Source organism: Silurus aristotelis (genome assembly GCF_946808225.1).
Source record: "Silurus aristotelis genome assembly, chromosome: 12".
Taxonomy (NCBI): Eukaryota; Metazoa; Chordata; class Actinopteri; order Siluriformes; family Siluridae; genus Silurus; species Silurus aristotelis.
Genome location: NC_139585.1, coordinates 3,012,713 through 3,028,140, shown reverse-complemented (window position 1 = coordinate 3,028,140; position 15,428 = coordinate 3,012,713). Strand labels below are relative to the sequence as shown.

General features: G+C 40.2%; 1 protein-coding gene across 5 annotated transcripts in view; it reads right to left on the bottom strand.

Annotated features, from left to right (window-relative positions):
* Nucleotides 1-15,428, bottom strand: part of mkxa (mohawk homeobox a) — a 49,798-nt gene that overhangs the window by 22,822 nt on the left and 11,548 nt on the right. For all 5 annotated transcript variants that reach the window (XM_083557527.1, XM_083557528.1, XM_083557526.1 and 2 more), the window contains exon 5: nt 11,962-12,291. In XM_083557527.1, coding sequence (XP_083413653.1) covers nt 11,962-12,291 — 330 coding nt within the window. The remainder of the gene's footprint in view (nt 1-11,961; nt 12,292-15,428) is intronic.

The window sequence follows — 15,428 nt, the reverse complement described above, 5'->3', positions numbered from 1 at the left end:
TCTAACATCAACTTTGAGGACAAAATGTTCACCTGCTGCCTAATAAATAAATCCACACACTAACAGGTGCCATGATGAAGAGATCATCAGTGTTCTTCACTTCACCACACCACTATAGAATGTTATAAAGTTATGCCTGATCGGTGTGAATACCACATCTTATTACCTTCTGCACCTTCTGCACATTAATCACTCTCCTCCCTGTACATATGGACCCTCGGTAAAATATGACCGCAGTAAAAGTAAAATTGCTCCCTTTAAACTTTCACTTGGGCAAAAAGTACAAAAGTTTTAAGTATCTTAAGGATCCAAAATACTGATTTATTATGGCTATAATTTTCCTATTATCATTTTTATCAAAGATTCTTCACTTAATCACCTCAGTTTATGTGTAAAGACTCGATGTGACTCTTAGCACACTGATCTATTAATAGAATGATATTAATGACTCAAACTAATTGCACAAATGAGGTCACGTGTGTTGTGGTGAGTTCGATTCTGGAGTTTCTTCCTCTCTAAATGTTCTGCTTGCTGTTGAACTGACACTGAAGTGTATGTTGATGCTAAGTAGATACCACCAAAGCGCCAATCAAAACAAGTTCAAGGTGGATCGCTGTAGTAAGATATTTGACTTGAAAATGTAGTAAAGTGAAAGTTAAACTCTTCCCAAATGGAAATACTTTAGTAAAAGTACAGATATGCGAAAAAGCTACTTAAGTAGATAAAAATAAAAAAAAAAGTCCACCATTAAAGTCAGGTTGTTCTCAAGGTTTCTTGCTCTTGATTTCTCAGGGAGTTTTGAGGGAGCGTGCTCATTAGGGATGATTTTAAGGAACAAACATACATTCTTTGTATAACCACTTTATCTCCTTAAAGCTGCTTCGAAACAATGTCCATTGATAAAAGTGCTCTACAAATAAAAAAGAATTGAATTAAGAAACAAGTCAAATTCATTCTGCTCTCCGAGTTTCATGTAAACATGTGTGTGCTTGCACTTTCTCGTGCCTCTCTCTCAGACCATCTCCAGTGACGATCAGGAGCATTAGATGAGCGTTGCAGGTGACGGGTCGATGTTGTGGGGGCAGGAATGAGACCATATCACAGCCATCAGTTTCGTGCAGACTTTAAACAGCAGCCTAATGCTACCGGAGGAAAGCGTGACTTATGACTCAGCCAGATATCTGTCCACTCTCGCGTCTGAGAAACACGAGACAAAGACCGAGAGAGAGGGAGAGAAAGAGAGAGAGAGAGAGAGAGAGAGAGAGAGAGAGAGAGAGAGAGAGAGAGAGAGAGAGAGAGAGAGAGAGAGAGAGAGAGTCATGTTGAAAGCATTTCCCTGATGTGTTATCACTTAAATCCCTTTCAGACCGTACACAGGTAACTCTAAATCTCTGGCCCATCACTAGCCTGATCCACTGCCAGCCCCGCTTGAGCTTGGTGCACTTCAGCCGTGGAGAAACCTTGGAGTGATTAGAAGTAAACAACTTTATAATCACGGTCTTCTAATTAGTAATCTTCTCCCGAGCCAAATGGAAACTCTTTGTGTCTGTGGTAATCTCGGGAGAGTGCATCTCATCATCTGTTAGCCTTTTTTCACAGGATGGCGCAGCACAACCCGGCGCAGGGGCTGAAATGAAAGCCAGAATTTGGTGTACCCTGGTCGAGTACCAGTGTCTGTTTCCCATTAGCGGTACCCAAAACAGGAGGAGTTCTCTGGAGGTTGTGAGAAGGTTACATCATTTCCCATGTGATGCTTGTCTAATTAAAAATGACATTAGTATTTATAAAGGAGCTTCAGGGACTGATTTAGAGTTTACCCAATATTCCAGCATGAGTAGTTTGAACATCAGATCTTCTGGGTACATGGATCTTTTAGGTAACCCAGTTGTTCTCAAAGTGAAATCCAAGATGCTTTAGTTACAATCAGTAACCTACTCACCATTAGAAAAGTTATTATATTTATTAGTGTTTACGTAGGAAGTTCATGGAGCTCTGATTGCCTGGTCACTTGGGTTGCATTTTTTGGAAACCCGATCAGTGATCAGTTCCTGGTCAGTGAAAACGAGGCCAACATTTCTCAAAAAGTTCCAAGTTTGTTGAAAAGGTTCCTGCAGTGAGAATACACCCAAAAGGTCCAGCATTTCTTAAGAAGTTCCTACAGTGGAAACACATCAAATTGTGGACAAAGTTCCCAGCTTCCTGAAAACAACTGTGTAGCTTGATGCTTCTCAAGTTCTGGATCCCTCAAAAATACTGGTGGTCACGGTTCCAGAGTTCCAGGAAAAAATTCCTGCTAGCTTCTTAGTTCTCAAGGCCTAAATAAGTTCTTGCCATGCAAAACTTCAGAGAACCTTTCCAGCATTGACAATGTGCCTAAAGGTTCTGGAGTTTGTAAAGTCCCTACACAAACACTTCCTGGGTTCTTGATCTCTTGACAAAGTTCACATTCCTGACAATTGAGGTTGATTTTTTTTGAAGGTCCACAAACTGCATCCTGAGAGTTCTTGCAGTGCATGTGTACAAAAAGGATCTAAGTTCCTGAAATGTTTTCATCAATGGAATTGCACTTAAAGGTTCCTGAGTGCCTAAGGTTCCTGACAAATTTCCCTAAAAGAATATGCCCATAATTGCAGTGTATCTACAGTTCCTGACAATGTGCATTGGCTTGATAAAAAAAAAATATATACATTTCTTCTTCTACATTGTGAAAGAGTTCTTATATTGCAAGTCTGCAGGAAAGTACCAAAGTCCCTGAAAGGTTTTCAACATAGGTTCCTGAGTTCCTAAAGTTCTTGACATTTTCAACAATAGAACTGCACTTAAAGGTTCCTGAGTTTCTAAAATTCTTGAGAAAGTTCATTGAAAATGTGCCCACAATAATAGTGTATCTAAAGTTCCTGACAATGACCATGTGCTTGATTTAAATTTTTTTTAAAAAGGTTCTTGCTGTAGATACACAAAAGTTCCTGCATCCTGAAACAGTTGTGTCAGTGCATGTGTGCAGAAAACTGCCCGCGTTCCTGAAACATTTCCAGCAATAGAATTGCACCCATAAGTTCCTAAGTTCCTAAAGTTTCTGACAAAGTTCCTCGAAGAGGTACAGTAACCACAGTGGCAGTGTACCTAATGTTCCTGGATTCCTGGAAAGGTTCCTGCTGTGGAAACGTATCTAAGGCAGAGACCTTGTAGTGTATTAATGTTCAATCTCACACTTCCTCCTTCACACTTGCATGTGGAGGATTCATGTCTCAGGTGAATTTACCTGCTCTGCTCCATGTGCTGAACATCACTACAGAGCTGCAGTCTACCAGAGGAGTTGTTTTTTTTAAGGGAATTAGACTCTGGTATGCTATAAGTGAGTGACTGGCACGTACGGGTCTCGGAGGTCTTGTCAGACATTACTGTTTTTATTTAACATACTTATGCCTTCAGTCTCTGCTTAATGTCAACTGAGGAGCTCTTTCCATGTTGTAAAACACAGAGTGCGCACAACAGGAGAACCCTGCTGGAAACTACAACGTACCATAACGTACCATGATACACTGTACGGACAAAAGTACCGGGAGATTTTCCAGCTGTATGGTTGGATGCACACAATTGTAAAAGACGTCTTTGGATGCAGCATGAAATTTTGAGTTGTGATGGAAGATCTCCTGCTATAGAGCTTCAACCCTGTTAAACACATTAGGATGAATGTGAACACTAGAAGGCCTCCTCACCTCCATCAGTACCTGAGTTAACTAACACCCTTGTGTCTGAACAAATGTCCACAAAATCTAATGGAACGTCTTCCCTGAACAGCAATTTGGGATCTACATGTGGAATGGAATCTACAAACAGGACGCTAATTTTATGGTCCGGTGTCTAAAAAAGTGTATCGTGTATAAATGTCATGCGTTTTCTTTTCTAGCTTTCTTTCCGCTCGGTTCTCATCACTGCCCCGAGATGTAATTCCTTATAACGGGAAAAAAAAACATCCTGACTTTCAAGACAATAAGAGTAATCTCACGGGTCCCGGCCATCTCGTTTCATTTCAAACGCTCTCATTATGACCTAACGGCGCTCCATAAATAGCACCCCCTCTTCTTTTATAATCGAGGGAAATGGCTTACTGCTGTTGGCTCGAACAAACGTCCCATCAGTTTTTCTAGCCGCTAAATAATGATGGATGGACAAAGCCATTATGATTCATTGACACATAACAGGTGGCGAACGGCAAGGCTTAAATCTTAGACTCCCCAAGAAGCTGTTTTTTTTTCTGCTTTTACACACAAGGGGTCATTTTCAGCTACTACAATTTCCTTTTAAAAAATCCGAGTGCTTGGACACATCTGTCTTCCATCTGAAGCATTTCATTCTTCCTCAAGCATGATGGTATTTCTAATGACGTCCACCATATTAACGAACACGTTCATAAGAACACACACACACACACACACACACACACACACACACACACACACACAGGGTGTTCTGGTGACTAGTAAAAGCAGATAGAAAACACTCCGTTCCTCCACTATGATTCACACAACACCAGGGTTTAGAACCGGTTCTCCATAACCGGTCCTCACAATGCACACATTCTAACTAACACACACACACACACACACACACACACACACACACACACACACACACGGTGTGTTCTGGTGACTAGTAAAAGCAGATAGAAAACACTCCATTGCTCCACTATGATTCACACAACACCAGAACCAGTTCTCCATAACCGGTCCTCACAATGCACACATTCTTAGACACACACACATACACATTTACACACACGGTGTGTTCTGGTAACTAGTAAAAGCAGATAGAAAACACTCTCTTGCTCTACTTGATCCACCCAACACCAGAACCAGTTCTCTATAACTGGTCCTCACAATTTACACACACACACACACACACACACACACACACACACACACACACACACACACACACACACACACACACACACACACAGGGTGTTCTGGTGACTAGTAAAAGCAGATAGAAAACACTCCGTTCCTCCACTATGATTCACACAACACCAGGGTTTAGAACCGGTTCTCCATAACCGGTCCTCACAATGCACACATTCTAACTAACACACACACACACACACACACACACACACACACACGGTGTGTTCTGGTGACTAGTAAAAGCAGATAGAAAACACTCCATTGCTCCACTATGATTCACACAACACCAGAACCAGTTCTCCATAACCGGTCCTCACAATGCACACATTCTTAGACACACACACACACATACACATTTACACACACGGTGTGTTCTGGTAACTAGTAAAAGCAGATAGAAAACACTCTCTTGCTCTACTTGATCCACCCAACACCAGAACCAGTTCTCTATAACTGGTCCTCACAATTTACACACACACACACACACACACACACACACACACACACACACACACACACACTTTATGTAGCATTACACAGCAAGCAGCTCACACAGGACGTCCTGAACCCTCACACTGGTGAAAGATAAACACAGAGCCAGATTCCAGCCATTTAATATCCCGTTAAAGCGTCATTTAAAAGAAAATCCCTGGCATGTGCTCTGGAATTCTCCTGCTCCAGGTTTTCAGTGACGTTCCCAACAGAGTTCTCTTTTTTATTTTAGTTTTAATTGATAGATTTTTGGTTCACTCAGGAGGAGTTCCTCCATACAGTTGCATACGGTTAAGCTCTGGAAGGTGGCACTTCTCTGCTCCCAGATTTTTGTTCCTTAACTCAAACATATTCTCGTCACGTCCATGATGAGGTTCCTCTGTTTACATTTACATTTGCTGCATTTGGCAGACGCCCTTATCCAGAGCGACTTACAACTGAGCAGGGGAGGGTTTTTAGGGCTTTGCTCAAGGGCCCAGCAGTGGCAGCTTGGTGGTGGTGGGATTTGAACCTGTGATCTTCTGATCCAAAGCCCAATGCCTTAACCAATGCCTTAACCACTGAGCTACCACCTGCTCTATTTCTTTGCTTGCATCATATTTAGTGCTATTTGCATTTCTCAACAGAGTGCATTTCATTGTCTTTTCTATGTTTACGCTGCTCAATGACCACTCTGAATCTTATCTCTCCTCGATACCGGTTTTAAAGAGTTGAAACGAGGTTCCTGAGGTTCCTAAGAAACTTCCTGCAGTGTAAGTGTGCGGATATTAAAAGAGCTCTATAGCAGGAGATCTTCCACTCCAACCCGTGTAAAGCAGATCTTCATGGAGCTGGCTTTGTACACAGGATTGTGCATTGTCATGCTGGATCAGCTTTAAGGATTCTAGTTCAAGTAAAGGGACAATGTCATGTTACAGCATCCAAATACGTCCTATACAATTGTGTGCCTGAAACTTTGCTGTAACAGATTGAGAAAGAACCACATACGGCTAGAAACAGTCGGGTGTCCCAATACTTTTGGCAACATATTTCTGAATGAAACACAAATGAAAAGCGATTTTTTTTTTTTATGAAAAAGGCATAATAATCCACACCCACACACACAGGCACACACACGACGTCGCTAAGCGCTAGTGTTCATGCTAGCTGAGAGCGCTAAGACAGACAGAGAGACAGTGAAGGCTGTAAAAAAAAGCCACACTGTTCAGGTCTGAAATTTCAGCCTCCTGCTGTAAGCGTCTGAATGCCTGCAGTATGAGAATATTCTGAAATGCCAGTAGGAAAGAGAGAGAGACAGAACGTGATATCTTTAAAGGAAATGATGCAAGTCCCTGAAGCTGAAGACATCTCCTGTTCTCCTCATCACACCAGGAAAAAAACAGTGAATTTTAATGTCCTTTTAATCATTCTATCGTTTTTATGGGTTTCTCTCTTTTATTTTTTAAAATTCAGGGTCGATCTCTAAATCTGGATCAAGCAGGTGTCTTGCTAGCACTAGTCGTGGAAAGATTAATTTTTTTCCATCCGTGTCGTGTTCACTCTGAACCTTATTAAGCCTCCAGGCTCAGGATCAACAGAACTTTATCATTTTCGGAATTGCAGTCAAAACAATGCGTCAGAATCACGTCATGCTTCAGCAATGAAATTTACATTTATGCCATTTGGCAGATGCACTTATCCAGATCAACTGAGCAGTTGAGGGTTAAGTGGGCCTCGTTCAAGGGCCCTTCAGTAGCAGCTTGGTGCCAGGATTTGAACTTACGACCTTCCAATCCAGACTCCAATGCCTTAACCACTGAATGAGTCTCAACAAATCTCCCTAAAATCTAGTGGAACATCTTCCCAGAAGAGTGAAGGTTATTATAACAGACATAAATGGGGACTTAATGTGGAATGGGATGTTCATAAAGCATACATAGCAATTTTATAGTGTTTTGGTCTTATTAAGATAAATGAGAATAAATAAAAATCCAAGATGGCTGAATTTTGAGAAACAACTAACTTGAGAAAGTGAGTTGGAACTAAAAGGAGTGAGGAATATAAGATAATGGAACCAGGTCAATCTTTTGAAATAGCAGGCAGGCATTTAATACTCAAAATACTCAAAAACAACCATCCACAACTGCTGTTTCTCCATCATTGTACATTTGCAAGACAATGGCATGGAGGAGTCTGTGTTTTGGTGTTGAATCTATAATGATCTCAGATGTTAAGCTATTTTATGAGTTGCTCAGGAGATCCTGGCTCCACAACTGACTGAATAAGACTGTAGAAAGCACATTACTCAAGTTTTTATTGTTTTTAATGGTTCATAATCACACTTTTGGTGTCAGCCAGGGCTTAGAGTCTGGTTCCTCTAAAGGTTCCTTTCTGGTTCCTCATAAAGGTCATCAGCTCATCAGCCATAAATACACATGAATTTAAATAGAAGTGAATTTGTTCCTATAATTCTAACATTCTGTAAAGCTGATTCGAGACAATGTCATAAAAATAAGTATTACATTTCATTGAGCATTTACAATAAATCAAGTTTAAGAAGTCAGGGTTAAAAGTAGATTTGAGATGATAGATACTAAATGTGAGATATGAAGTCAATATTTTAAGGTTAAATCCGAGTTTCCACATGTCGCTGCTGTCAGAATTCTATCCGATAAGTCTGTGAGGCAGAGCGAGTGCTACTGTAACACTCAGAGAAGCTACTGCCAGCGAGCATGAATCTCACACCGAGTGTACCACGAGACACGACGTGAACCCTCTGACCCTGACACTCGTCTCCTTCAGGGCTTTGACAGCTATCTTCTGCTCGTTGCACTGTGGCTGGTTTGAAGACGTGTAACCCAAGACGGTGTTGTGTCTACGTCTCTTCTCCTCAGATTAAACATGACAGAGATAAGAAGGGAAAAAAAAACATTTGGGAGGATTTAAGAAAATGAGTTGATGAGTGGCTGAGAAAGGACTGATATCAATAAGCTTCTGATGTATTATTAACACGGACAAAGGTGATGGAACACACACGACTTTACCAGCCATATGAGGTTCTTCCACAAAGAAACTTGAAGGCACACAATTGTATTAGACGTTAACAGGTGCAAGAGCATTGCATTTTTCTTTCACTTGAACTAGGAGACTCAAACCTGTTCCTGCATGACATTTTGTGCACAAAGCCAGCTCCATGAAGATCTGCTTTACATGGATTGGTGTGGAAGATCTCCTGCTATAGAGCTCCAACCCTATTTGTACTTCCTGATCGATAATCAACCGATAGTTTGTAAGATTGATACTGGATAAAAAATAAATAAATCCAAAAAAACGTAACACTCCATGTAAAAGTACTACTGAACTTTATTCAAAATATATAAAAAAAACTTTCTGAATCATGAAAATGAGCTCAGTAAAATAAACGTGAATATATTAATGAATAAATATAATGATGTAACGAATAATAAATAAATCTAATATAGCAGTCTCTGTGCTTCGGGCAGTCTCGCGTGTAAAAACAAACAGCACGTTGTATGGTTGTTCGCCTCTAGGGGCCGCTCTCGTAATGAAAGCGGACCAGAAGCTGGAAAAACTATCTATATGGATTTATGGATAGTTGATTTCCAGCAATCAACTTTCGGTGCTGCATAATCGGTGAAACTGATGAATCATTAGACCTCTACCCCAGACTTCCTCACCCTCATCAATCCCTGACTTTACTAACACCCTTGTGTCCACATGAGTCTCCTAGAATCTCCACAACATCTACTAGAACATCTTTCGAGAAGAGTTGAGATTATTATAAGAGCAAATGAAGACTCAATGTAAAATTGGATTATGCAAAAAGATATAAACAGATATAAACATAGCAATATTACGCTCTGATCATATAGTGTATATTTCCAAACTACCGCAAGTATAACCTCAGTGACCTTCACACCAGCTATTATTCGGGTCCATTGAAGAGCCCTCACTAGGACAGTAATCCAGCTGTGTGTACACAACTTTACAGGATTTAGTTTAAAATGCAGAGAAAATGCAGCTATTCTTCATTATTACTTGAGTACATCTGTGATTTCAGTTCTCTCTGAATCCTTGATGTCTCTGTGGTGAAATCGAGACACAGCTTGACCTGACGTGTTGGGAAAGAGCCACTGGTACGCTACGAAGTCCGTTTCTCTAAATCGAGCCAAAATTACTGACTGAGCTCAAAAACATCAATCTACATGGATTGAACTACAGAGATTCCTGAGGAAATGGATGCTTCTAGTGGTCTAGAAGCAAGTTCTGACCTTCTAGGTGAATTATTACAACAGAGTTTTCTGATCAGAAAGAGCTCCAACCACCACCCTTTACCCAACATAAAGAAGTTAGGGTCAGATTGCAGGGTCAGCCAGGATACAGCACCCCTGGAGCACAGAGGGTTAAGGGTCTTGCTCAAGGGCCCCAAAAGTGCCAATTTGGTGATTTGGCTTCAACCTCCGACCTTTCATTCAGTAACCCAGAGCCTTAATCACTGAGCTCCCACTTTCATTGATTAGAACACTTTATTACCAAGTACCCCTGCTAAATGCTGTACACATGACAGGTTCTACACCTTTATAAAGAATGTTAACCACTAGCGTGATCTTAAAAGGTTTAACTGGTCAAATATTTAAGTTTTTTAACTTCGGAAACTTTGGAATATTGGGTTTGTACTAAGGGGTGTAACGATACATGTATTTATACTGAACAGTTCATGTTGTTTGACATGAGGAACATTGTTAAAATCTGAGTTTCCTCAGGAACGTATTAAGTGGCGGACCGCATGTATGTATAGTCACTGCCTCACACTTTGAGCGCAGCGTCACTACTCAATTTGTAGCGGAAACACGATTTGTACGTTTTGTACGATTTGCATTCGTGAAATCGTTAACGTCATCGCCAACGTCTTTGCGACACTTTAGCGATATGAATTCTTTAGCGTTTTACGTACGGCTTCAAGGATTTTTCCTAAAAGGAGAAAATCCTGACAATTCCGCACATCCAGGAAGTGAATGAATGAATAAAAGATTAAAGGAATGAATTCATTTATGAATAAATAAATTGAATGAACAATTTTGTGTGTTTCATGAATGAAGATATTTGTTAAAGTGTGCTGAAATAAGTAGAACACTTTGATAAAACATATCTTAAAAAAATATATAATATTAAATATAAAAACACACATGCACACTCACACGTCCACACACACACTCACACATGTCCACACACACTTATAAACACATCCGTATTTCCCACATTAAGTCTAACAAATGTAAACGATTTCATACAATTTTTCTATTTATTTAATTTGATTTAATCGATTGCTCAATTTTATCAGTATAATTAAAGTGTATTGCATTAATTTGATTTATCCTATTTTACACCACGCAGGAATTTATTTTTTAATTGTTTTTAGAAATGTAAACTGCTAATGTTCACAAATGTTAATAATAATAAACAACATTAATTAAAAAACTAGAAATTGTATGCAATGCGTTTCCTCCCCCTAACGGTACCAGAAGTGAACCGAACCACAACTTAAAACCCGAAGAAAGTACCGAAGCGTGAATTTAGTGTACCGTCACACCTCTCGTTACTACATAGAACTCTTAAGGTTTCGTTCAAAAAGGAAACCTTAAGAACCTTTTATGATTCCATATTTGTACACAAAATTATTTCATTTAGTAGCCATTTTTGGCATAAATACAAACAGCTACACTGAAGATCAGATAAAATGTTGTATAAATGATAAATGCACAAATCATTCATGATCCAGTAACAAACAAAAATCCAAACAAACCAGTCCTGATTAGAAGGTGTTGAGTTCTGACCCCACCACCTACATTTATGACAATTGGAGGTGGTAGCTCAGTGCTTCAGGCATTGGACTCAGAAGTTCACATGTTCAAATCCCCAAACCACCAAATGCGTCTGCTAATACATTAATAGTAGTTGACAGATGCCCTTCTCCAGAGTGACAATTGAGGAACTGAGGGTTAAAAGCCTTACCCAAGGGCTCAGTGGTGGCAGTTTGGTGATGCTGGGATTTAAACCCTGACTTTACCAACAGAAGATCTACATTTCTTCTGCTGAGCTACCACTTCCACCAAGCAACATCTAACAAAGCCCTCACCATTAACCCAGACCTTCTTCCTGACAGGAATTACCTTCATCACAAGCATAAGGATAGAATAAAATATCATTTACTGTACTGAAAAGACCTACAGATGTTATGTGGCTTGATTTCTTCTTTCAAGCTTCTGGAAACCTGAACCATCATCTAGTGCCATCATCTAACAGACAGTAAGTGAAAACAAATAACAGGAGGGTATTGTCCCTGCTATTTTTGCATTAAATGCACTTGACTGTGTGTTTAAATCTAAAACGCAGCTTAATTTCTTACAACGTTCACTTTAAAAGTCTGTGTGAGATAAAAAGGAAAAGAAAGAACACATCTGTAGCAACTATTTAACAATACAACACACCAATCTCTGAGGTCTTACAGTCAGACCACATTTCTACACAGTGACACCCGGAGAACATGCCCACGATCATGTCTTACCCGTACGGTAGACAAAGTTGGCCTCTGTTTCCGAGCAGGAAGGCGAGAGGAGATCTTCGTCGTATTCGTTGGAGCTGAAGGATCCGGAGTGGTTCCTCCTGCGTGCGTCCGTCACACCGTTAGCCACCATCACGTGACGCAGCGAGTCATTCAGGTAGCGGTGTAGAAGACTGCTCTTGTATTTTGGCGGAGACACGTAGTCCTCAGCCAATGAGGCGTCAGCGGCCGCCCGAAGGCCCGCCCCCACACCGCTGCCTTCTTTTTTAATAACGCTCTGGTACATGGGTTTGCTGAACTCACCTGTCTGGGCTCGAGCAGCAGGGTCACCATCTGAAGACAGAGAACCACAGGTCACATGAGTGTTCAGTGTATCGCATCGATAGCGATCAAAAAGCACCAGATAAACACGGTTTACAGCTGAAGCCAAAAAAATCATTTAAAAAAGTGAGAACATTTCATCAAACGTTCTGGATGTTCCTGGATTTCTTAGGGTTCAACTCTGGATTTCAACTTGGGATTCTGTTAAAAAAAGAAATACATCTCTAAATAGAGTTTTTGAGGGAACCCAGAGGTCCAAACTGAACCAAGTTGTTAGATAGAACTTCCATTTTAAAGATCTTGCTGTCTGAAGGGGTTCAAATGAAAATCATTGAATAATTTCGGGTTTTCAGTGAGTTTCAATCCCCCCGGACAGACAAACTGAACTCAATTTAATTCAGTTCAATTAATTTTTATTTGGAGAGAGAGATTAGCAATGGACATGGTCTCAGAGCAGAGATAAAAATGATTATAACCATACAGAAATCTGATTTGATGGCATTATATCAACATATACAGTATAAATTAAATGATAGTTAATAATTGTGTAGTTCTATTGGTTGCTTGAGACATATACACTATTTCCAAAAGTATTGGGACACCTGGTCATAAGTGCGGTATGTGATTTTTGAGCATCGCATTCCACATTTAGTCCTAATCTGCTCTTATAATTCCTTCCACTCTTCTGAGAAGATGTTCCACTAGATTTTGTTGTGTGTTTATGGATATTTGTGTTCATCAGCCACAAGGGTGTTAGTAAAGTCAGGTACTGATGTAGGTGAGGAGACCTGGGGTGCAGTCAGCGTTCACATTCATCCCAAAGGTGTTCAGTAGGGATGAGATCAGAGCTCTATAGCAGGCCACTCAAGATCCTTTCCAAATCATGTAAACCAGATCTTCAAGGAGCTCCCTTTGTGCACAGGGGCATCGCCATGCTGGAACAGGTTTTGGGTTTCTAAGTTCAAGTGAATGCGAAATGTTATTATACTGCATCTAAAGACGTCCTGAACAATTGAGTGCCTCCAGATTTGTTGTAACAGTTTGGAAAAGAACCACATATAGCAGGAAAGGTCTGGTGTCCCAATACTTTTGGAAATATAGTGTATAATAAAGAATATGTACAAACGTGCAGAAAACATGTTTTACTTACTATCTTTTTACATATGTAGGATACATGTTCTTTAATATATTGTGTAACACCATTCATCATACATTAAAGTACAACATAATATCTGATACACCTGATGTTACTATGAGAAACCGTCTAACATTATCCAGGCTCTTCTTTGTGCTTGTCTTTAAACTGCAAAAAAGCTTGATTGCCACGTGATTTTCTGGAATTAAACACTAGAAAAAATTCAAATGTGAAATAACTTCATCCAGTTGTGTAAGATTGAAGCAGTAGCATTCTGTGATCATTTCCCCAATATATATAAAACATTTTATTTACATGTGTGTGTGTGTGTGTGTGTGTGTGTGTGTGTGTGTGTGTGTGTGTGTGTGTGTGTGTGTGTGTGTGTTAGTAGCTAGATAGATGTGTATTGTCGTATATCAGATTTCTGTATGGGTTCCTTATCGTTTTATTACAGATTTAAGATTATCCATAATGAGCGAGTCAGTGGTGACTGTGATGAAGAGGAAAAACTATATGATCCCTTTAAAGGTTGCCACAGAGGGAAATAATCCTTTATGGGTCAAACCTTACATTTACAAATGTATGGCGTTTAGCAGATAACTTTATCCAGAGTGATTATTCATCTCATTCATACAACTGAGCAGTGGAAGGTCTTGCTCCAGGGCCCAGCAGTGGAGGTTTGCTGGCTCTGGGATTTGAACTCACAACCTTCAACCTTATTTGGTGTAGATATGAGTGTAGCTTACTAATACTGTAAGTCTTCAATATAAATCAGAAATCCACTATTTTAACTAAATTTCAAGCTGCTTTTCTGTAATCTGTAATGATATGAGACACACAAATCAGATCTCTAATTAGAGCCACAAAAAAGTCCAAAAGTCTATTTTTTCAGTACGTGAACGAAGGATGGAGGGACAGAATAAAGGGATGAAAGCATGGACAGATGGACAGAATCAAGTAAGGAATCTAATATGTTGCTATATGACAAGTGCATGAAGGAAGGATGAAATCGTCTTAATATTCGATGAGGGAAGGAAGGATAAAGAGAGAGATGGGCGGATTGAAGGAAGGACAGATTGACGAAATGGAGGATGGATCCATCGTGATATCTGAAATGAAGAGAGAAAGGAAGGACAGAGAAGAGGAAAGAGCCATTCTGATATATGACAAGTGAAAGAAGGATGGATAATGTACATAAAGATAAAAGAGAAGAAGAGAAGAAGGTAAAAAGGTAAAAGTTCTGAGTTTTGTTGGTGAAAGAGAGTAAATGCACTTCAAGCTTCTCCATAGATTGCTGAAGGGTTCCTTTTTGGATGGAACCTCATTCTCCTAGAGCGCACTCACGCCCTGGAACAGTCTGAGAACTTTTCAAGTGAACTGAACCATCTGGATTGGATTGTGCTGAATTAAAATCAAAACGTCCACACGTGTCGGACATGCTATAAGTGAGACAGACAGGCAGGACACAGCGCTGAAAGGCCGAGTTCCTCCAGCGAGGCCGGGTCAGAACCAGACCGAAACGCGGATCAGTTCCATGCCAAATCTGCTACGGCTTTTGTTTGGGACACAACACCGCGCTGTCCTGCCAAAACCCAATTATAATCCCAGCCTCCGCTTATCAGAACCACATGCACGTATCGGAGTTCCTCAAACAGCAGCCATGTTCTTAATGCTGTACGCTGGATCTCCACAATAAGCAGCTCCTACAGCCGGGGTTCAGAGGAACCACATGGGAAAACACACGTCTCCTGTCCTGTTGGTTTAGAGTCCAGTAAAATGTAGAGAAACCCCGTAATTCAACAAAGACAATTCCCCAAACCCGTCGTTTCAAAAATTAAACAAATTAAAAATGTTGTATTTTTTACTGCTAAAAAAACAGGAACTTTTCCACACATGCACCTTCATTAAATATCCCAGGACCTATAAATATCCACTCATCCACATCATGGACTCCATTTCATAGGTGTTCTTCACTCTAGACTGCAATAAAACAGAAGATCGACTGCTGCAAATG